At 43.7% G+C, this 25,000-nt stretch overlaps 2 protein-coding genes across 3 annotated transcripts in view; one reads left to right on the forward strand and one right to left on the reverse strand.

Annotated features, from left to right (window-relative positions):
• apbb3 (amyloid beta (A4) precursor protein-binding, family B, member 3) overlaps positions 1-6,234 on the reverse strand; it is an 11,238-nt gene extending 5,004 nt beyond the window's left edge. For both annotated transcript variants that reach the window (XM_085364778.1, XM_085364779.1), the window contains exons 1-3: positions 6,186-6,234; positions 237-400; positions 95-153 (exon numbers count right to left, since the gene is read on the reverse strand). In XM_085364778.1, coding sequence (XP_085220904.1) covers positions 95-153; positions 237-400; positions 6,186-6,234 — 272 coding nt within the window. The remainder of the gene's footprint in view (positions 1-94; positions 154-236; positions 401-6,185) is intronic.
• Positions 6,235-8,406: 2,172 nt separating this feature from the next.
• sra1 (steroid receptor RNA activator 1) lies at positions 8,407-17,069 on the forward strand. The gene is made up of 6 exons (XM_085364792.1): positions 8,407-8,580; positions 10,002-10,115; positions 11,050-11,136; positions 11,212-11,375; positions 16,177-16,285; positions 16,370-17,069. The coding sequence occupies exons 1-6, from the start codon at positions 8,556-8,558 to the stop codon at positions 16,711-16,713; spliced, it is 843 nt and encodes a 280-aa protein (XP_085220918.1). The 5' UTR covers positions 8,407-8,555; the 3' UTR covers positions 16,714-17,069.
• The last annotated feature ends 7,931 nt before the right edge of the window (positions 17,070-25,000 follow it).

Here is a 25,000-nt window from a genome sequence, read left to right on the forward strand (position 1 = left end):
CATTCTTTAAAGGACAGCTGAGTGTCCTGGACCTGGACAGCTTTAAGCTGTCATGGTGGAAACACATCACCCATACTGCACATGTATGTGTTACCTGTCCTCAGGTGGACCTTCTGTCTCCTTGTTGGAGCTCTGCTGTCCAGCCTCCTCCTGCTGAGACACCACAGAAGAAGAAAAGCCTGAGGTGACCGGGTCAATCTGAGCAGGTTTACTGGAGCAGGTCTGCTTCTTCTCACCTGGGCATCGAGCAGCTGCGGTGTCCCTGTAAGACGGGGATGTTGCCACTGGGTGGCGCCGGTGGGAACGTGCCAGTAGTACGTTCCCGTGGAGTCTTTGATGGTTCTCCAGCCAGAGGGAAGGTCTGGGTCCAGCAGCAGGTTCTGGTCTGTCCAGATGTTGTCTGCAGGGACACAAAGCAGGTAAATGTGAACTGTTTAAAAGATGCAGCAAGCTTCTGTCTCTGAGAACATGGGCGGGGCTTAAACCTGCATTCAATCTGATGGCCACCAGTGGGCGATGTGTGTGGTTCCTGTTCTGTTCATGAGTCGCTCTATCACACGTGTGATAGACTGGAGCATCGACAGGAGTACGCTCATTGGCTGACAAACTGTGATCGACTGATTAGCCAATGAATGTGCGCCTTCACATTTAGACCCTTTTGTATTGTCTATATCAGTAAATATTTTTAACAGCGCCCCCTGCAGGTCACAGCAGTGGATGTAGCTGGCAACCGCAGCCGGCTGCATCGGATCGTCAAAGCAGCTGCCGACACCATCGAACATCTCTGCCTCTGCTGCATCTTTCACGAACGCTGCATCAGTCGGGCCTCCTGCATCGTGCGTGACCCCTCACACGACTCTTTTCTCCTCCCTCCCATACGGCAGGCGCTGTCGCAGCACCGGGGCCGATCCTGCAGACTGCGGGACAGCAGCTGAACTCACCACAGGCTCCCCCCCCCACACACGCCCACACAAACTGTAAACTGACTCTATTGGACGCCACAGACCACTGCTGGATGCTGCTCTGTGGACAGTCCTGCTTATGTTGATCACTTTGTTTCACACTGTGAAGCTGCTACGTTGGTCATTCTAAACAAAGTCACTTTAAATCTCAATTGTAAATTTTAGACTGTTATTAACCCTTTTACCTCAAAGTGTACATTTACTCCCCTTTATATTTTTAGATTTATTCTTATTCGTACTCTTCCCATATGTTGTTCTTGTGCTCTGTATGGAACTGGAGCCTCGTCGTCTCGTCTCCATATACTGAACTGTACATGGCAGAGATGACAATAAAGTTTGCTTTGAGTTTGAAAACCCTCGTTGAAGATTTTACAAAATCTTAAATATTCTTATTTTAGTCTTCTGTTTAAACCAACTAGCACCCCGTGATGATGATGATGATGATGAGCGTTACTCCATCCATAAATGCGAGTCAGGGTTCAAATAAAGCACTAGCCAAAGTAATCCCATTACTGCACTCATCTCTAATCGTGTCGTCAAACTTCTTTCAGATGTGAAAATGTTCAAATGTTCTGAACTCAGAGTTCAGACAAACTCATTTTGTGTGCAGCTGAAACATGCTGCTCACTGTCAGCTCCAGCTTTGAGTCCACAAACTGAGCTCAGACATCCATCACCTCACAGCTGCTTTAACCTGCGTCCACATATGTGCACATCACATTTTGGGTTATTTAGACCAAAATACTCAATTTTGCTCTACAAGGGCCTGATGTCCACTTACGAGGACATTATGCTGCTACTGTACTATCGAAATTTTAAACAAATATCCTCATTTTTCCTTAAAAACAAAAATCAGGTAATTCTTTGTTTTTACATTCATCGGACCCCGATCAGCCCAAATATCAAAGAGAAATTAAAAATGCTGCTGTGGAAGAGATCAGGTATCGATCCCGGGACATCAGCACTGCTGTCTGCTGCAGAGGACACGTCCATGCACGCGCAGTCAGCGCTGACACATCACAACTGCATCGGTTCACTTTGAAAGCAACGGCACTTACAATCATTTTAAATTCAATGAAGTGAGCGGTTGCATTTCTGTATAGACACATTCAGCAGCTCACGTTTAATGAAAGCGTCCTTTTAAAGGCAGCTGAACGCTCTGTGATTGGCTGCTCTCTGCACTGAGTCAGCGATGTTCAGATGTGCGTCCGTGGATCTGAAACGTTTTCTCAGGCGGATTCTGAACGAGCTGCTTCTCTGGTTCCCTGCAGGGTCCTGGGTGGTTCTGGAGAATCATGAGCCTGAACATAAGTTTGTTTCCACGAGCTGTCCCCCGAGCATGGACACGTCCACCACCTTGTGTCCTTCAGGCCTTCTGCTCTGCTCTCACACTGCTGACTCTCTGAGCTCTGAATCTTCCTGTTTTATTCCTGATATCTCTGTAAAAACTACAACAGGAGAGGCCGGCGGTGATCGGAGGTCACGCTGCGTTAGAGGAAGAGAGGAAACCGGAGAAGCTGTGAATAATTAATAAGTGCTCCGAGACACCAGATGCTGAATGGGCTGATTAAAAGACAACGATACGATCAGCCTGAGACGGGGAGGCGGGGCCATGCTGCTGACCAGCAGAGCTGCGGCCTGAAAGTCGTTCCCACAGCAGAGCACTGATTGTGTCAGACGACAGTTACCTGTGATTGGGAGCTTATACACACTGAGACGCTTACATTCAGTCATGTGGGGGATTTAATATTCCTGGTATATAATCACACGTGTTTCAGATTAAGATGAAAGTTTAAAGTCACGCTCATCCAAACCTTGATTTTAGTCTGTTTCCCCAAACAGAGAGAGACGCCTGCTGAGCATGAACTAAAGGTTTGTCTCATAAATGTTCATGTTGAAGCTGAACGTTGAGCTTCTGCTGGTTCAGGACTGAGACGGCACCAACAACTGAGATACGAATATAAGAAATACTTTGATTATCCCGTGTTTGGGAAGCTTCCTTTACAATAATAATTGTAAAGGAAGCTTTACAATTAAGCTCTATATGTTTAAACCACATATAGAGAGACTTGTAAAGAAACTGAGACTTAAACTTCGTTTTTCTTCCGTAATAAACAGTGCTTTTCTTTTGCAGTAAAAAAACCTCTTGTCACTGCAACCTTTATCTGTGTTAGATTATGGTGACATTCTGTATATGAACGCTTCTTCTTCATGTCTTCTAATGTTGGACACGATGTGTCATGCTTCCTTGAGGTTTATTACCAACTGTAGATATCTGACCCATCACTGTGACTTGTACTTAAGAGTAAAATGGCCTTCTTTGGCCATTAGAAGACAGGGGCATTGGTACACTTTTATTTACAAAGCTATGCTTGGATTGCTGCCTCCTTATATTTGTACTTTGGTCACAAGGACAAATAGTGGTTCTTACTCCTTACGTTCAAATGATCAGCTGCTGCTGTCTGTTCCCCTTGTCCACACAGAGCTGGGGAAGAAAGCCTTTGTCCACTCTGCGCCTTTTTCGTGGCACCTGTTACAGAAAGACTGGAAACTGACTGAACTGTTGTCTTTAAATGTTTTTAAAACTAAACTCAAAGGCCTACAGACTGCCTCAATAATGTGTAATTGTTTTCTGTAATTTTAACTTTGTTTGTTCGTATGTATTTGTTTGGAAATGTGCTGCCTCTTGGCCAGGACTCCCTTGAAAAAGAGGTCTTTGATCTCAACGGGACATTCCTGGTTAAATAAAGGTTAAATAAAAAAATAAATAAAAAATAATAATAATAATAAGAGAGACTCCATCTGTTGGTCAAAGTTACAAATTTTTTTTTTTTTTTTTCTTTTTGTTTGTTTTTTCAAGAAAAAAATCCGCCTTAGCTTTTTTATTCATTTTCTAATCTGTATTTGGGACATTATTTTGTACATGTGCGACCCGGCTGTTTTAAATGGTATGAATAATAGAAATGAATGATGTACCGCGTTACGTATTTAAAATACAAAATATGAGTAACTGTATTCCGTTACAGTTACCGTTTAAAAAGGTGGTATTCAGAATACAGTTACTTTGTTGAAATAAAGGGATTACACGGCGGTACTTCCTGTTTCATATGTTCGGCTATGCCCTCTCTGTTTTTGGTTTCCACGCCCCAAACAAAACGAGGCTCTAATGTCTGTGTCTCAATCTCGCGGCCCATGTCACCTCTACTTGCAGCCGCATGATGATACGAAGGAAGAAGTTATTCACAAAAATGATTTAATATGAAGGCAACAGGCAGAGTGTTACGGGCATCGCCCTAAAGCAGCGGTCCCCAAGCCCCGGGCCTCGGACCGGTATCGGTCCGTGAGTCGTTTGGTACCGGGCCGCAAGAGTTGAGGCTCAGGTGTGAAATGTTTGGTTTTCAGGGTTTTTATCGTTTTTCAGCGTTATTTTGTTATCGTTTACTCGGTTTTCCTGGGTCTTTTCACGCGTGTTATGAATAAATCTTCTTTTTTTCGGTACCGGTACTGGTTTTATTTTGTTGTATTTATCCGCGACACCTTAAAGGCCGGTCCGTGAAGATAATGTCGGGGATAAACCGGTCCGTGTAGTCCGTGTTGCAGGGAGAATGGACTGCTGTACCCGTTATGGGTCTGTGAGCGAGGAGGGAGAAAAAGGAAAAGTAGGAGCTGTCACCGAGCAGAAACGGGAGCTGGAAGCATGTAAATATAATAATAACCACTGCAGCCAAACAGAGAGCCTGACGAGCCCAGCTGTAAGTAAGCTGTTAAGACTCGACTGTACGCTGTGTTCGTGTTTTCCTCTGAAACAATAAGTTCTGTTGGAGCAGCCTTTCAACGTCTCTCTCTGACTCTCGCTAGCAAAGTCGACCCACACAACAAAGCAAAGCTAGTTTTCAGCTACGAGCCGACACGAACCCGACGTATCAGCCAGAGGTCCCTTTACTACGGTTCGGAGCCGCGGACCTGTTTTCTATACGAGATCACTGCAGAAAGTGCAGCCTTACCTAATGTCCACCTACTGTTACTCATTTATATTAAGATTTAAACATCTAGTTGTGTTGGTGTGGAGAGTAACCTTCAGTAATAGTAATAAATCACAGCAATAGGACATTCATGTAGTTGTAAAAAAGCATGATAATATATTAAGTAATCCAAAGTATTCAGAATACGTTACTCTCATTGAGTAACGTAACGGAATATGTTACAAAATACTTTTTGGATTATGTAATCTGTAATCTGTAGTGGAATACGTTTCAAAAGTAACCTTCCCAACGCTGCATATATATGAGAAACGATGGCAGCTCTGAGTCTGGTCCAGCCCTGGATACAAACAGCTGACTTCACAGGCTGTGACCTGAGCGTCCTGTGTACCGACTGCAGCGGAGCTTTGGCTCATGATGACCCTTTAAAGACGAGTGATGGAGGACAAACACCAGCGTCCTTCTTTAGACTTTGTTGTGTTTTCCTGTCCCTCTCTAAAATGTTTTTGGGCCTAATGAGCCTGATGAGGACCCCGAACACCAGAAGGTCAGTCAGTTAGCCAGTAAAGCTCACAAAAAAGGTTGCATTAACAATAAAAACACTGAAGACTATTTCTGCTTATTTTGTTAATTTTCCTCCAATCAGCACTCAAATGTTGGTTAGCTGGAAGACTTAAAGTGAGCATTTAGGTTATATATCCAAATGCTTCACTCCGTGTAGCCACGTACCTACACAAACAAACTCTAGAGCCAGGCTAGGGCTAACACATGGTATCATGCTAACAGACCCCAAATAACAACAACAACAAATGTTCTTAAATATCTGTGAACCTGTGTACCCCCTCTCTGCATCCAGTAATATTTCTGTTTATATTTATACATTTGACAGCTTAACGTTGACTACAGTGATGGCTGTGCTGACAGATCTGCTGCAGCTGGATAATCCACGTTGACAGTAACTGTGTGAAAGGTGCACCTGCTGGCATACATGATGTACTGATACAGACTGAAGCTAAAGCTCTAAGGTTCAATCATGACAACATGCTAACACAACGAACATAAGCTAACAAGTTTAGAATCACGAGTCTGTGTCAGAGCAGTGAAGCTAAAAGGTCAGAGGTCATGAGATTATGCTAACAGGCTGCAGTTTCATTTTTGTGGACAAACACGTTAGCAGGTCCTGGTTAGGCAGCAGCATCACCAGGACCCCTGTTTGCATGTATGTGTGATTGTGTGTGTCTTACCATCATAGTTGACTATAATGATGGCCAACATGTAGTCCTTGCCCATCATGGCTCCGCCCTCCAATACGTGTGTTCCAATCAGCTGATCACCAACACACACATACACACGGGCCCAGAGGACGGTTGTTAACGTCTTCTCCCGTTCGCCTCTCTCTCTCTCTGTCTGTCTTTCTCAGTGTCTCTCGTTCCTCCGGCTGGCGCTCTCTCCGACGACACCATCAGTCTTCTTCTTCTCCTCCTTTGTGCTTGCCCAGCGTTTGTTTCTCCCTCTCTCTCCCTCCTCTCTGCCTGATAAACGATGCTGCTTGTCCTCCTCTCCTCTCTGTCCTCCCTCTCCCTGACTCTCCTCCTCCTGCTGATGTCATCACTCCCCTCCCTCTCCTATCTCACCCTTCACTGTAAAAAACTCAGTGTTGCTACTGTGGTCGTGTTCACACAATGTCTGGTAAACAGTCAACTCGAGGCACTTCATATTGTACAGTAGACCCTACAATAATACATACAGAGAAAAACCCAACAATCATATGACCCCCTATGAGCAGCACTTTGGCGACAGTGGGAAGGAAAAACTCCCTTTTAACAGGAAGAACCAGGCTCAGGGAGGGGCGGGGCCATCTGCTGTGATTGGTTGGGGTGAAAGAAGGAAGACAGGATAAAGACATGCTGTGGAAGAGAGACAGATTAATACTCCTCCAGATTTGGAGGTATGATTCTCATTCCCTCTGTTTCACACTCGGCTGCAAACCGTTCCAGTGCGAGCTGGAGGCCAGCACTCCATGAAGCCAACAGAACCACATTTTTTTACAAAAAAACAAAGAAGAGACCCTGAGACCACCCAGTGAAGCCTTCAGACACTTCACTACGCCTAGACGTTCTGTCCATAAAAGTTATGAAGAGAATCGATGACAGAGGGCAGCTCTGGCTGAGTGCAACACCCACTGGAAACCAGTCTGACTTATTGCCGACTACGCGGACCAAGGTTGTATTAGGATGGCATGGCCTGCTTCAGAGACAGGGATGATAAATACGAACAAGTATCTCTGCCTGGTTTTAGACATCCAGCAGTTAATGTCATCAGTGCAGCTGACAGAGGTCACATCATAAGATCTGCACGGAACAGCAGGAGATGTTGTGGCTCGTTATGATTGTACCAAGTGGGAGCATGTAGAGGCTAAAGAGCAGTGGACCGAGGACAGAACCCTGAGGAACCCCTGACTGGAGTGTGATTACTTTGACCGTTAGATATGGTGACAGGCAATTCATTTTGTTTGTTTTCAAATCATTTGCTGAGAAATGAAAGATTATAAATGATTAATTATCAGTGGCTCTAAGAGGTGTGACACAGATGTGACAGGTTGGTGGGGTCGAGTACAGAGACTGTAACTGATGAGGAACTTCAGGTGAGAAAGTTTAAAAATGGTCTTGTGGAGTTGAACCTCTATTTCCTGGATCAAAGTTTCACTTCACTAACGGGAGCACGCTACACGGTTATTAGTTTGACTTTCACAATAAAATACTCCAGAGATCAACTAATGACTGCATCCAGGTTCATTAGTTTGTTTACAGTCTCGCTCTCTCTTTATTTCAGGCTCACTGCGTGTCTCACTACGTCATCATATCTGTGACACAGCGGCCACGTGTCCCGGAAATGTTTGTAATGCTGGGAGTTCGTGAAGCTCGAGACATTTCAAGATACATAACCATTTCCTTTTCAAAGTAAAAGCCTTAACATTAAACGTAAGAACATGTTTAAACGCAACACTATAATCGTTTATTTTATTTTCTAGTTTCTGGGCTTTTACTAACATTTATAAATTATTAACTCTAAAAAGTCATCTTGTTTCTTTGTTTGCTTGTCATAATCAGAAAACATGTATATTTACTCACTTAAGTAACTCAGTTATTGTATAATATTATTGTTAAATGTTATATTTTTATTATTTTATCATAGGTTATTATTTTATATGCAGCAATTTATTTTATTCCAATAATTCAGTGGTGACAGAAGAGTTTTCTCTGTTTTTGCACATCTATCTCACCTTGAACAAGAAAAAATACATATAAAAATGCATATCCTTTCTAATATTGGTCTGTGTAAATGCTATCATATTTATTTAGAGTGATATTAGAAAAATATAAAATAAATAAACGTTTCAAGAAACGTTTATTTTGAAGCTGGACCGGAAACCGTTCCCCGTGCAGTCTGACGCGGGCCCGGCGTGTCCCGTCCACAGCAGGACTCTGTGTCGGTTTACTTTAAGTTTAATTTGGACCAAAGTTGCCCCGAAGCTTCGGTCCCTGTTTAGCTCGGTGGATTAGCCTCCCGGTTAGCTTAGCCCAGCTTCCCGCCGCTGCTCTCTGGACTCCAACATGGAGGACATGTACGTTAAACCCGGTGAGTTTCCTCCTCCCGGCACAGAGCGGCTCTGCCTCCATGAAGAAGGACATTAATGTTAATGAACGGCGTCGTGCCCGGTAACGATCTGCTCTCCTCTCATCGCCTATTAACAGAACACAGTGACGAACTTCATTCACAAATCTGTGAATTTAACGTTTTTAGGACTACAGGCTGTAAATAAATAGCGTGTAAACATAATCTGTGTCAGGTGCCAGTTATTGGGTTGTTATTCGACATTCGGCCAGCAAACAATCCATAAAATAGAAAACGAGGTTTAATTAGTGTTTTATTTAACGGTAACGGGCTGTTGCGACTTGTATGAGTACGTGTAAAGTAACATTTGAATTTATATCTGATTTAAACATGCCGATTTCTCTATGAGTGGAGTCTGCGTGTTCAGAATGATGAACCGGAGTTTGGTTGGACTGGCTGGACACGTAAATGAGTCCGCCTGCTCAGCTGGAACAGAATCACCTGAGAGCCAGGTAGTACAAGACTGCAATCACGTGGTCAGCTGACTCCGAAGGGAGTCTGTGTTTATCTAACATCAGAGACACCGCGCGTGGAAAGAAAGACGAGACGAACCTCGTTCAAAAACCTGTTAGTTTTACATTTCGCGGAAGCTTTAGCCAGCTAACACACACCTGGTACCTGTAAATGTTAGTGTTTCTTAATCCTGAGTGTATTTATGTTCGGCTCACGAGTCATGCACCAGATGATCATCATCCAGGTGCAAACAGGAGTTTCATTTGATGTTTCCACAAACTGAAAGTCCTGATCAGGTTATAGCGGAAATCACGTGATCAGTGACGGCTCGATAAACGACCTGACTGACCTCCTTATGCTTACACACACGTGGACAACGTTAGTGTTGCTGTTTTTAGATTCCAGAGCTGCTTTCCCTCATTGATCAGTTATTGATTACGAGGCATCAGATGGTGTGTTTCTGATGAGGGTCATTGATCACATGAACAGCTTCAGCCATCTGTCACAGGGCAAACTGAGATATTGATCCCAGTGTGCTTTAAATTAGAGGATGGATCATGTGACCAGTGAGGGGATCAATAATCAGTCACTGAGTCACAGTAACGAATCTCCACAAACCTTCTCCTGCGTGATGTGGGTCCCTGAACCTCACACCATCTCACCTTTACCTGAAACGTCCCAGGTGGAAGGACCACGTCTTTATCTGAGTTCTGCAGACTGTCAGGTCCCTGCCGTCAGCAGTGTTCTCAAAAGTAGAAACGCTCTTCGCTGTTGTTCAGACTCCATTTTTAATTCCATAAAGTAGAAAGCGGCGTGAGCTCGGCCCTTCAGGTGTTTCATTTGTACGGGCAGCAGTGGAGCAGACGGGACTGCGTGCAGCTCTTACTGAGGAACGTTTAGAGCTGGTTTAAAACTCCCAACTCTTTGAGCAGGTAACCAGGAGCGGGGCTGGAACGACCCCCCTCAGTTCTCCTATGGCCTTCAGGTGGCCCACGGACCACAGAGGAACCTCCTCAACAAGAGACCGCCTCCAGCGCTGACCTCAGGTACGAACAGTAGTGATGTGTCGCTCGATAACGAAACAGCTCTTATTGGGAGCCATGTTTCTGGGTTTTTTTCCTCGCACTTTTTTTTGCTTCACGCCGCACGTGAGCCTTGTGTTTGCGGTGAGCAGAGGGGGGAGGGGCGGCAGTTACACTCACAGTAGCACAGGAACAGAGCGGGAGGGAGAGAGAGAGCCGGGGGCAACAACGAGACGACATGGTGACATTAGAAAGGTCGAGCAATGAACATGAGTGACACCAAGAAAAGAAGCAACATCTGTGTGTGAGTCTGCAAGAAGACACTGTCGCACAGAGCTGCACAAACAACCTGCAACCTGACAACTGTCCACCCATCAGTGCAGGGGGAGATCAAACACAGTCAGCTGAGTGTGATATTAATGAAGGTGCCAGTGTGTCTGCAGCAGCATCGTGCAGTACACCACCACCACCACCCTGATCCAACCCACAGCTCTATGAGAGCGTTTGCAGAAGTCTGACCCAGCAAGACACGACTCGGCTGATAAAGACCTGCAGACATGACCGCACTTGATTTCCAACTATTTTCAGTTGCTGATGTTTAAGGATTCAGAAAGTTTGTTCACTGAATCCTGTGAATGCACTTCCAAACAATCCTGCCTGCATGACAGAGAACGTGCGTCTGCGCTTTGTTTTGCATATTTTCATTTATATTGTGTTGTGTTGTTAAGTAGTTAATAGCAGAATTGTAAATAGTTGGTTTTTGTATTTTATAATCTATGTTTTACATTTTATGGAGTGAATCAGTATTTCATTTTGTCCATAATTTTATGTTGTTGTTGATAATAAATTGATTAAAGCAATAAAACAACCTGAAGAGCTGGAATTCCCATCACTAACAAACAGTCAGCTGATCCTCCTGCTGCTAAGATTAATACTTAATAATGACCTTCACCTACAGGTGCAGGAGCCCCACCTGCAGCCCCTCCCTCCTCCAACCCTCTCGCACCACCTCCCTGTGCTGTAGCTCCGCCTCTACTCAACCCAGGTAAGAAAGGTTTGTAATGAGATGTGGTGAGTTTACACCTGACAGCTGAGACATTTGTTGTTTGGTTTCTCCCAGCTGGACCTCCACCTGGTGCCGTGGCCACGCCCCCTCCTCCTCATCTGGGGCAAATGAGGACTAAGAGAGAGGCTGCGATCAGCCAATCAGAGAGTGAGCCTGAAGTTGAGGGCGTGATGTCGGTGCTGAACGGAGCGCTCGCTGCCTGCAGACGCGCTGTGAAAGTGAGTTCATATAGAGATTGAAAATGTGACGTCATTCTGGGGTAAAACCGCAAAGGATTCTGGGAACTCGTGGCAAGCAGTACTAGCGCACGCAGGCTTTCACATGAAAACAGTCACAGCGATAAAAAGAAACCAAAAATGGCAGGAAGCTGTTGTGTTATTAACTGCAGTAGCCGGTCGCATGACAGCCACGGGAAGCCGATGGGGTAACAAAGAGCCACGGGTGGTCGGGACTGCAGCCATTCAAAGACCAAATACAACGTCCCAGAACGCTCACAGGTTATCTGCTCCAAGCATTCCCACACAGCTCAGTCTGCTGTTGTGCAGTGATTCTTCAGATAAGGGACAAAGCATGTCCGGCAGATAAAACCCAGTTTTGTGGTTAAAAACATGCATACAAGTGTTGCCCAGCTGCCTAAAAGACAAGCCAGGGCAATGTTTATACAACAAAACTATGATTTTGCATTTTTTATACATATATGTTTATTTTAAATGGTACAACACATTACCAGTAAATCCACTGTCCACAAGCAGGTGTGATGATATTAAAATACAGAAAACAAATTAAAATTAAACATCATGGCTCTCGTCACTGAGTATTTACCTTATATGTTATCAAAATATGACATTGAAAATTTATTTTTATTTTTTAAGTGATTAAAATCGTGTCCAGAGTTTTTCTCAACACCATCAGATTTTTTCAAAAGTGCAAAAAAATCAGGAATTATTGTGGACAGCTTGCACTCTGAGGACCCCTTTACCACTTCCTGTTTGAGACACATGCCATGAGGTCATTGCTGCGATAATGTTTTTATTGCATTTATTGCACACCTTTCTGATAAAACTCTGTCACAACCACGGTCGATGTAATCCCAGATTTAATTCTTTTTTCTTGTAAAAAGCCTCATTTAGGTAGACTGTAGAGGCCGTAAGCAGCTGATGAACAACAAGATGGCTTCTGTCAGAAAAACATGTGTTATGAGAGAAAGTCGGGTATGTTGTCAGCACCATCAGGACTTTTGTCTGATGGTGCTGACAAATGTCACAAAAGTGTCCTATTCACCATTTATATGAATTTTTTTTATTAATATTTCAGTCATATTACTTCCTGTGTATTTTACTGATATTTCTGCTTCACAGATGTGCCAAATATTATCGAATTTGCCTGATCTTGAATCTCATTGTTTATGTTTACATTATTAATCCTGTGGGAAAATGCTTAGTCCTCTGCATTGGACCCATTCACTCAGTGATGCAGTGGGCAGCTACCGATCCAGGTTAGCCGCTGTTCGTTGGATTTGAACGCCCAACCTTCCGATCATGTGGCATCTGCTGAGCTAGCTGTGCCCGAGAGCTGGTCTTTAAGTGATGATGTATGAATCCTGCTTCCAGGCCCAAACTACTCTGTGTTTATTAAGCCTGTTAAAATGTTTTAATGCTTTTTATCTTGTTCTGTTACATCTGAACAAGCCCCTAAAAACAGCCAGTGATCACTGTCAGCCTAACCATCAGGAACCCTGCATTAACTTTTATCAGGTGGAAAAAAGTTAGCGTTCATCCTCCAGCTTCACTGTGTTTATGCTAACATAGCTGTGTCGCTAGCAATCATGAGCACATCACTATGTAGCAGCTAGCCCAACTTCAGTAACCTGACAATAGTCACTGCTGTTTAGTTTTCCGTCTTCATTTATGTTGGAAGTGGCAGCAGAGCTGGTGTATCATGTTCAGGTGGAAACAATCTAACTTCTAACTGTTAAATTTCATATATTCTGTTTTCATGGATGCCTGGATGTTACACCTGGTAGAGCCACACTGATCATTTTATTACAGATGAAAGAATTTAGACAGTTTGTAACTCTGAGTAATGCTGCAGACTTCCTGTGACTTTGGGATCTGCAGCGGAGTTTGGACCTGGAATCAGCTAATGGCATCAAACTTAAAGACCGGATAGCATCTCTATTGCTTAATGCATAATTGTGTTGTGAATATCCATCCTTAATCTGTATAAATGCACATGCTTCAGAAAAATTATAGTAATTACAAAATGGTACATTTCAGGCTAGAATAGCAAAGGGGAAGCTGTCAGAGGAATGGAAGAGAAGGAGAGAAAAAATTAACAGCCAGCCTGAGTTGAAGAAAGAGTTTCTCATAAAGGGAAAGATGGAGAAATAGAGTGAAAAAGAGAAAAATAAAGAACATCAGTGATCTGAAAGGAAGAGAAATAAGTCAGAAGAGAAGGAAACAAGCACAGAGACAAAAGGAGAGAAAGTCCAGCAGCGTCTAAACACAACCACAGAGAACTTTAGGAATCAGGAGCAGGCGGCTGCTTGCTGGTGAACTATTAAGATGCAGAACTTGACATGTGCAAAAACAGAATAGTTATGATGTGTCTTGTGATATTACAAAGGTTGTTAAGGTTTAATGGTTATTTTGAAAGAAATAATATCTTGTTTTCTTCTCGTGTGTCACCACCGTCAGCACCTTGTCAACTCCATAATATGGAGTTTTTGTTTATCTTTCTCTTTTGAAGAACCATATATTTTCCTCCCTCATGATCTTCCAATAAAAATACTCAATTTTCTCAATAAATGCTACCAAATATGATTGTTTCTTATTCAGATTAAATACAAGCTTCTGAAAATATGTATGACTGTAACTCTAATAATAAAAAGCCAAAACAATCTTACTTTTAAACCTGGTATAATTACTTTGAAAACATATGCGCATAAACAGTAGAACAGAGAAGCTGCTAATAGTCAGAAGAGCTGAAACAACTTCATTTAAAATATATTTTTGACGGTGTTGACAAAAACCTCGCACTTCTCCAGCAAAAACATAAATTATTAAAAATTGTTACACCTGGGAGACCAAAACATGGTGAGACAGCCAAAAGTTTGGGTAACAATTATATACAAATATGTTTTTGAAAAATCAAAAAATATATTTTAGAAAATTAAAACCTGTTTTGTCCCTGATCTCAGGAATCACTGGTTGTTAATATGTCATTTTTCTTATAGGTTATAGGTTACAAGCAAGTCTGGCGCTGAACAGAAATGGTCGCGCTATGCTCCTTTGTTTATTGTGCATAAATAGTGAATTGTCCTGACACAATATTGCGTTTCGCTTCTGTTATTACCATGGTACCCTGACAAAAACATATACTTTTATTCACAGGGTAAAACAGTTGTTTTGTATCACTAATAGCCCAGTACGATTACAGCATACAGTATTATTGTCACTGCTACATTTCTGTGATGCTACCAGAAATTATTTCCACTACTAATTAATTACCGTTGAGCTCAAAGGTTATATTAATAAACGGTTAACGAATGTGTATTTATGACGACGATTTATGAGACTGGTAAACTTACCTTTGTTCGTACGATGGTCTTTCGTTCGGTTTATTTCAAGGTCCTGCACCCATCCGTCGGTAAACTGTACCTGGGCTTGTTGCAGTGACCTGAAGTTACTAAACTTCATGAGTGTATGCACTCACTCCAAGAACCGTATGATTATAAATATGAGCGTGGTGAAAGTTGGGCAGCACACTGACGTCTTTTGTCCACTCTGTGTGCTCGTGAGGGTCTGACCCTTTCACTCCTTTGATTTTTTCCTCGTATCTTTTCTTTGACTTTTCATCAAGTCCGTCTTTGTACGGACCGGCATTGTTCTCCTTCGTTTTGTACATTCCTTTTTGGGGGGCAAAGAAAAAGCAAGAAGGTTTTGGAACGGGAGAATGAACGTGTTGCAGTGCTGCAAACGCTGGCGTTTGATGCATTGCTTTGATTGTTTGCCACGAGGTCCCGGCATGCAATGCACGAAAGCCATGTGGTCTGTCAATCTCTATATATTACATCAGCAGGGGGCGCCACCACGTCGCAGTGAATGTTACTGTAGCACAAAGTGACCTTTGACCCCGAGCTGAAACTTTGGCTGTGTCCCAATTCAGGGTCTGCAGCCTTAACGGTCTCAAGGACCGCCCACTCAAAGACCGCTAAGGCCGGAAGTGCGAGGCTTGTGAAACGGGACGGTCTAGCCTCCGTCGCGCTGCCCAGGTTGCCTAGCAACCATGATACTAACTGGAAACGTTTCACACAGCTTTGTTTGACAGAAATGAAGGAGAACGTGTTTTGTTCGTTTGTTTCTACACGAGCTCTGTGTGGTTTAATGAGGCTGAGACCACACGACTGTCAAACATGATTCCTGTGCTGAACAGTCGTTTAAGATTAGCTAGTAATTAACAATTAGCTGCTGTTGTTCATGAGACTAAAGTCATCTCACTGTGGTAATGTAAATATAATATGGCCAATATTATAGTTATTATATTAATCATTATTAGTTATTACAGCAGTGAGCTTGAACTCTGGGTCAAAGATTCAAGTTGCATTTATTTATTTGTCCTGTCACCTTAAATCTTCACTCAAAGACAAGTACCTGTGACAGTGTATATGCAGATGTTTTATATATGAGACAAATGTTGTTCTGTCTACACCGCCACATCCTTGAAATTCAGGGAAATGAAGGACGCGTTTGAGGCTGCATTTCGAGCAGCCTTCGAATTGGGACAGCCTTCGTCGCTGTCACGTAATCGTCCTTAAAATGCGGCCTTTAAGGCTGCAGACGCTGAGTTGGGACACAGCCATTATCTTCATCAGAGAAATAACCAGATGTTTCAAATCACCTCTGAGCGTCAGTCTCACCTGCAGTACCAGGTTGGGCCACCGAGAGGCCAACGAGTCATTTCCTTTTCTGTTAACACAAAAATGTGTTTAACTCAGAGCGACCTTTGACCTGTGTGCAGGCTCAGGTGTGTAATGAAGTAGCAAAGCGCCTTCACCTGATGGAGGACAGCTGGAGGTCGGGTAGACTGAGCCTTCCTGTCAGGAGGCGCATGGACACCCTGTCTGCAGGTAAGGTGTCTCACTGCACACCTGTGTGATCACACAGGTGAGTGTTCACTCACCTGTGTGATCACTCGTCTGTTTGTCTCTCAGAGTTACAGAAGGGTCGCTGGGACGCGGCTGATGACATCCATCGCTCTCTTATGGTTGACCATGTGACTGAGGTTAGCCAATGGATGGTTGGTGTCAAACGACTCATTGCTGAAACCCGAAATCTGAGTCCAGAACTGCTAGAACCACTTCAGAAAGTGAGAGGGCTGGTCGAGGACTCCGCAGAACCTGTCCGAGAACCGGTCAAGGAACCTGGAGAACTCCAGCAGTCTTTACAACTAGTCCAGAAGGAGGAAGAACCAGACTCAGCAGAACCATTCCAAGACCCAGTAGAACCAGTCCAGAACCCCGTAGAACCAGTCCAGGACCCCGTCTCTGAGTCCTAACTGTCCAGGACTCCTCTCTTGACAAACTCTGGCGCTTTCACCAGGATTTGCTGCTTTAATTCTCACCATCATGTACTTAAAAAATACTCTGGACTTTGGCCACTCCCAGCGGCTAAGCCTGGTAATCTTGGTATCTTGGGATTTTGAACTTAATCTTCCTGGACTGTATTGGGAACTTTGGACCGTAAACAAAGTCGCCCCTGATTCTGCTGCTGAAGCTCCTCCCCCCACTGTAGCACCCTGCCATGGTTCTGTTTCTCTGGCATCTTTCTGGTGAAACCTGGTTTCAGGATGAGTGTCGGGTCCTGATCAGGTGGATCCTGTTTCTGTCTGATGTGAGAATAAATCTGGTTTCTGTCCTCGATCTGTGTCCGCCTCTTTAATGCTCAATGACTGACTGTTTCCTGATCCAGAACCACCAACATCGGGTGTAAAAGTGTCATTAGTTTCTAAGTTTAGGACTGAGCTCAGCCACCCACCCGTGGAGGTCCTCGGTCACCTGGGTCATGGTGAGACTACCTGATAGGAACTGGACTTTTTTTAATTTGTAGGTTCTTGAAGATATTTAACCCGTCCTCTGAAAGGCTTCTTCAGTTCTAAACGCTGGTGGTTCCACGTTACCCGGGTCCCACCTGGCCCCAGGTATGTCACCACCCTGTCAGAGGAAAGGTCAAACATCTTCAGACAGAGTCCACAGGACAGCTGAGGTTTGTTAGGACTGTGTTTACTGTGACATGTAATCCAAAAATGGCATTAAAGATCACCTCCAACTAACCAATCAGATCTCTGGAAAATGGCATAATTCCCTGAAGCCTCAGAGGTCAGACAGCCAGAGCGCTTGTGTTTGATGGTCAGTTTAGAGGAACTTTACTCCAGCCGTGTTCCTGTTGGCTGCAGCAGGATTTTAAAGTATATGTGTGGTATTACCTGTAATAGTAGGACACGATCCTGGGCGGACGCGTGCTCGCTCTCAGGGCTGCGGTGGAAAGCGGAGCTGGTCTCACGATGAGGTGGACCAGGCTGTGACGAGCTCTCGGCTGTGCTACCTGCTTCATCCTGATCTGATGTCATCCTGTCCGTGTTCCTGATTGGTCCGATGCTGCCTGCAGCCCTCCTGCCGACTCACTTGTAGCTACATTAATAAATCCTGGATTGACCAATGGAGTCGATAACTCCCTGTGACCTCTGACCCTGACCGATGATAGATGAAGCTGGCCTGACCAGAGGTGTGAGGTTACCTGCTAAGTCACCATGGTAACTAAGCACAGGTTACAGAGCGCTGTGATGATCACAGCCTTATTTTATCTGTGTGACATTGAGATGGACCGAGCAGCGAAGGAAACTTAGCCACAGGTGAAAGTCCAAAAAGAAGAGATTTTTTATTAAACCCCAAAACATCATAGTTCAATCCTGCAAAAAGATTCAAAATGTTGGGCCCATAAATAGTGGCTAATCAGCCCACAAAAGGGGTAAAACACACAAAACCCAACTGAAACTAACATCATGAACTCCGATCCCCCCCATGGTCCCGAGTTATGGAATGAGCCAATCTGCAGTTTTCCATCAAGGCTTGCTCCGCCCCTTTTCCACGTCTTGGCTCCTCAATCAAGGGACTGGAGCAGCTGCAACTAAGGTAACTCAGAAAACAAAGATTACTCATACATAACAGTGTAAACTGAAATGTGCGCACTTATTTTAGAATGCAGTGTTATGTGGATACGTGAATTAACTCTAAACCAAAACCAGTTCTTCATTGTCCTGTAAATTAATCCCTATATTTAAAGAAAGACAGATGTGAATGCAACGTTATGTATAAGCCTCAGCACTAATATACATGTGTGTGTGTATATCTACATATATATTCGTATCTGTAAATGAAAATATATGTAGTGTGTGTATATATTGTTTTTTTTGTTTTATATGTCTGAAACAAATAAAGATACAATACAATACAATGGTGATATTACCCCTGTGTGGCTGTAAGTGCAGCCATCACACACATGTTCCTCTGATAACGGCTGTGACTGGGGGAGGCGGAGCTCAGTCGATCCCCTTGATGTGAGCGCGCTCAGATCTTGGAGCAGGAAGTTCACAGAGAAGGCTGATGCCCAGCTGACCTCTGACCTGAGGGTTCAGCTTGAACACAAAGCCGGGCTTTGATGATCCGGCGTCACAGCTGCTTTGATGACAAACTCATGAAACAAAGTTTGAAAGATGATTAGAAACATTAGAAATATTTATAGGTTCCTTATAAATGTGTCTGCTAGCATGAGCTTCGTTTAGCTCACCCACCCCTGTCTTTGATTTGGTTTCGTCCAGGTGCTCCTGACTGATGCTGAGTGTCCATATGAAAGCACCCGTGGACTGTGTCCCAATTAAGAGACCGCACGCTTGAAGTACGCGCACTACGTACGTTTCATACAGCTTTGTTTGACAGAAATGAAGGAGAAAAATGTTGGTCATTCATTTTTGTTCTGACATCACTTTGATCAGTTGAGTATCTGAGGCTGAGACCACGGGACTGTAAAACATGATTGTTGGGCTTCATTTCTGTGCTGAACAGTCATTTAAGATTAGTTAGTAAATAACAATTAATGTTGTTCATGAGACTAAAGACATCTCACTGTGGTAATGTGAATATAATATGGACAATATTATAGTATTGTCAGATTATTATGTTATCTATCTATTACAGGATATATTACAGCAGTGAGCTTGAACTCTGGGTCAGAGATTCAAGTTGCATTTATTTATATTTCCTATCACTTTAAATCTTCACTCAAAGACAAGTATCTGTGACAGTGTATATACAGATGTATCATATATAAGAGACAATATTGTTCGTTTAATATGTTGGTACTAAATTTGGTTCAATGCTTACATATAAGCATTGAACCTATTAGAGCACTTTGCTCTCGCTCTGCAGGCCTACTTGTTGTTCCTAGAGTATTTAAAAGTAGAATGGGAGGCAGAGCCTTCAGTTTTCAGGCCCCTCTTCTGTGGAACCAGCTTCCAGTTTGGATTCAGGAGACAGACACCATCTCTACTTTCAAGATTAGGCTTCAAACTTTCCTTTTTGCTAAAGCATATAGTTAGGGCTGGACCAGGTGACCCTGAATCCTCCCTTAGTTATGCTGCAATAGATGTAGGCTGCCGGGGGATTCCCATGATGCACTGGGTGTTTCCTTTCCAGTCACCTTTCTCACTCACTATGTGTTCACAGACCTCTCTGCATTGAATCATATCTGTTATTAACCTCTGTCTCTCTTCCACAGCATGTCTTTATCCTGTCTTTCTTCTCTCACCCCAACCAATCACAGCAGATGGCCCCGCCCCTCCCTGAGCCTGGTTCTGCCGGAGGTTTCTTCCTGTTAAAAGGGAGTTTTTCCTTCCCACTGTTGCCAAAGTGCTGCTCATAGGGGGTCATGTGATTGTTGGGTTTTTCTCTGTATCTATGAAGCGCCTTGAGGCGACTTTTGTTGTGATTTGGCGCTATATAAATAAAATTGAATTGAATAAATAAATTGAATTGAATATATGTGTAACAAGCAAATGTAGGAGCTGTGATAACTGTGTCTGATACACAGCAAATCCAGCATGTCCATATTAACACTGTCGGATTTGATTTCAACACTATTAAAGTGTCTATATGGGTCCACACCAGAGAGTGTTAATTTAACTCTTTTTGGAGAGTACGTTAACTCTGATTTAGTGTTAAACACCAAATCTGTCTGGAGTTGATAATTTAACACTTGGTGTTAAGAGTTTATATATTAACTCTCAAAGAGTATTTTAGTTTAACTACGTAAGAGTTATCTTCTAATTCATTCTAAAAAGCAGGAATTTTACTGTTCTGAACTTCTAGAAATTTCTTTTGGAAATAAACATTTACTAAAAAGATGCAATGGTTTTTGAAAAACATTTATTCTGAACTGTGCACCACAATTTCAAAACATTTTCTGAAAGATGTAACAGTGTACATGTTCTCACTTTCATTAGTATTTTGTTTATCAAAAGGTCTGACATGGTAAATGCAAATAACAGCGTTCTCATCACTTATTTCTTCAATACAATATGCATGTCCTTCATTCATCCCTTTGTGGAACTTCAACGCACTTCTGCTCTCCCCCATATTCCATCTTCACAAGCATATCCTGTGCAGAGATCGAATAAAAATTAGTTGACACTAATTAATGGCACAAATAATCCAGTAAACAATTGCAGCACAGTAAAAAAAAAAAAAAAGGAATCCTCTTTGAGCCATTACTTGTGTAAAGTATTTTCCCAAAAGACAAGGACACAGGCAACAGGTAATACTGAACTAAATGTAAAACCTCAACCTTTTTAATTTTTACCTAAACCGTGTGCACAAAACTCTGGAGGGATCTATGCTAACGTAGAATCCAGTCAGGACGCCTGCTACTGCTGTTTGCTCGTGTTTTTTATGGGCGATCGTTTTCAGGCTTCAAGCAGCACCATTATACCAACATTTCACATTCTAGACATTGTTTTAGGTGTATTTGATGAAAAGTTTGACTGAAAATTCACATGCAAGCTTTTTTTCAAGGCTGTGGTATTTGCCCGCAAACAATACCTTTCAGCTAGCTAAAACAGAATATTATGCTATCAGCGAGCAACGTGGCTAATGCCTTTCACACAGCTTTGTCTCAACTCCAAAGAGCCACAGAAGTAAAAGCTCAGAATAATAATTGAAACAATCTTTGAAAAATGACTTACCAAGCATGGCAAACAACTCAAATATGTAGAGCAAAATGTTCTGAAACGGCTTCACTTCAGCTTCGATTGGAGCCGTGCTGGGGGCGGAGTCTGTGAATTTACTCTGTTGGTGTCATAGCCCCTGTAGGAGTTCAGAGTTAAGAGGTCAAGAGTTAATGTTTCCATTGTAACACCTCCAGATTTGACAGAGAAACACTCATTTTTAACACTCGATTTTAACTACTATCATTTTACACCTCAGAGTTACATTAAAAGAATGTGACTCTGCTTAGAGTAAAATTAACTCTACTTTTGCAAGAAGACTATTAACACCAAAACATTTAACACTTTTGAATTTGCTGTGTAGAATGAAGAGTAGACTGATATATGAAATATTCCTTTATTGGGTGAGAAAATCAGACCATGTCATAACTGCTGTAAGTCACACAGAATAGATATCAGAGCCTTAAACAGGCTGACTTCTGCTAAATGGGTCAAACTGGGCAGAAAGTCTACAAACACATAACATCCTTATAGAATATGATGTAACACTATAGATCAACTTACCTCAGAATATATAAAGCATATAAACAGTTACAGCAATATGATGCAACAAACACAGCAGCTACTGATCCAAAATACTCAAAGCTTCATAGAACTGAAACCAACATTTATTTTAGCTCCATTCTGCTGCAGATACAGACTTCAGTAGTGCGCGTAGTTCAAGCATACGGTCTCTCAATTGGGACACAGCCCCAGTGTTAGCTAGCTCACTTCATCTGTAACAGGAAGTAATGTGTGTGTGTTGCTGACACGTGTACCTGTGACCTGCTGCCACACAGATCACACCTCAGGCTCAGCTGTCCCACTCACAGCTCCCCACACCCACACTGCTGACACTAAGCCAGCCCACTCACACCTGAGCAAGCAGGTGAGCTCTTTTATGTAAAAAAACTTGTCTGACTGCAGGAGGCCCCTGGGAAATGTGTTTTTATTCAACGCACAATTTATTTTGTAATAATACATTTTCATTCATTTATTTCCACTCAGGACAGAGACATGTTTTACTTTAAACATCATCAGTTAGTATATCATTCTGAGAGGACTACAGATCAGCAGCAGGTGTGCAGAAATCAGACCAGCAGGGTGCAGCAGAGGACAACACCCACAGCAGAACTTCACATAGACACGGTGCCAAACCAGCCCGGGAGCTCCAGCAGGTACGGGAGCCTGGAGGTTGATGTAGCCGATCTTCAGCCAATCAGACGTGAGCCCCAAGAAGAGAAGTGAGCAGGCAACAGCAGAAGCTGATGAGCATGAAGTCTTTGTGTTTACTCCTCAGACTGATCTTTAACTGCTAACCCACAGAACCCTGGAACTGTCAGTCTGAGGCCACGCTGAGAAACGAGCCACATCGAAGGCCTTTTCACAACAATATAACATTTACTCAAACTAAATAATGTAATCTGATTACAATGAGACACCTGTTTGAGCTACTGGCAGCAGTAATGAGTCTTTAATGTCTCACTGGTGTGAACTTCTCAGCTCAGAAGAGAAATTGTTTAAAACTGTGATCATACAGCACAGCTTCCACAGTGTTAAACCTGCCGTCACACCTGTGACACTGAAGACTCACTGCTCTCTGTGCATGACTCATCCTGTTGGAGGGTCTCTTCTGCTCATCGGATTAAACCCAGACTTAATCTGACTGATGGATGGATGCATGGATTCATGGATGGATGGACAGATGGATTCATGGATGAAATGATGGCTGGAGGGATGGATGGGTGGATGCATGGATGGATGGATGAAGGGGTGGATGGATGGATGGATGGATGGATGGATGGATGGATGGACTGATGGATGGATGGAGGGATGGACTGATGGATGGATGGAGGGATAGAGGGATGGATGGACCAATGATGGATGGATGGATGGATGGATGGACCAATGATGGATGGATGGATGGATGATGGATGGAGGGATGGAGGGATGGATGGAGGGATGGACTGATGGATGGACCGATGGATGGATGGAGGGATACAGGGATGGATGGACCAATGATGGATGGATGGATGGATGGACCAATGATGGATGGATGGATGATGGATGGAGGGATGGACTGATGGATGGATGGATGGAGGGATGGACTGATGGATGGAGGGATAGAGGGATGGATGGACCAATGATGGATGGATGGATGGATGGATGGACCAATGATGGATGGATGGATGGATGGATGGATGGATGGAGGGATGGACTGATGGATGGACTGATGGATGGATGGAGGGATGGATGGAGGGATGGACTGATGGATGGATGGATGGATGGATGGATGGATGGACTGATGGACTGATGGATGGACTGATGGAGGGATGGATGGATGGACTGATGGATGGAGGGATGGACTGATGGATGGATGGACGGATGGATGGATGGATGGACTGATGGATGGAGGGATGGACGGATGGATGGACTGATGGATGGAGGGATGGACGGATGGACTGATGGATGGAGGGATGGACTGATGGATGGATGGACGGATGGATGGATGGATGGATGGATGGACTGATGGATGGATGGATGGATGGATGGATGGATGGACTGATGGATGGAGGGATGGACTGATGGATTGATGGATGGAGGGATGGACGGATGGACTGATGGATGGAAGGATGGACTGATGGATGGATGGACGGATGGACTGATGGATGGAGGGATGGACTGATGGATGGATGGACGGATGGATGGATGGATGGATGGACGGATGGACTGATGGATGGAGGGATGGACTGATGGATGGATGGACGGATGGATGGATGGACTGATGGATGGATGGATGGATGGATGGATGGATGGATGGATGGATGGACCGATGATGGATGGGTGGGTGGATGGATGGAGGGATGGATGGATGGATGGATGGATGGATGGATGGATGGACGGATGGATGGATGGATGGATGGAGGGATGGATGGATGGATGGGTGGGTGGATGGATGGACAAACAAAGTTTCAGCATCACAGACTCAAACAGCTGCTGCTGTCATCTTATTACAGTTAAAGTTTACTTTGGAACCAGCCAATCAGAAACCACCATATGGTATCACATTTGTTCACTCATCAGCCCAGAGCTCCCAGTGCTGTGAGGGATGCTGGGTTGGTGTTTCACCCACTCACAGCGTGTTCTCGGGGTTTGGAGACGAGCTCAGCCTGAACTCTGCTGACCAATCAGCTCTGTTTCAGTCCTGCTCTTCATCCCCAGAGAGAGGAGGAGGAGGCGAAGAGGCTCGAAAAGAGGAAGCCGAGCAGAAAAGATGAGTGACAGGAAGAAGGAAGCTCGTCCCAGCGGAGATAAACAAAGCTAAAAATAAAACTGGAGACCGGAGAAGTCGGCTCCTCCGACTGCTGGACTCAAACACAGACAGTGATCGCTGTCAGTCATGATCAGCTGATTTATTATCAGCTGTTTCTAGAAATACCCTGGGATTCCCCCCCACCTCCGCAAGGGTACCCTGACCTCCTCACTGTGGTTGTCTTGTTCCCAGTACAAACTGGGTGCAAACCACTCT

Source organism: Diplotaxodon limnothrissa, linkage group LG10 (genome assembly GCF_057381915.1).
Source record: "Diplotaxodon limnothrissa isolate DT_005_m linkage group LG10, D_limnothrissa_male_GT1.1, whole genome shotgun sequence".
Lineage (NCBI taxonomy): Eukaryota > Metazoa > Chordata > Actinopteri > Cichliformes > Cichlidae > Diplotaxodon > Diplotaxodon limnothrissa.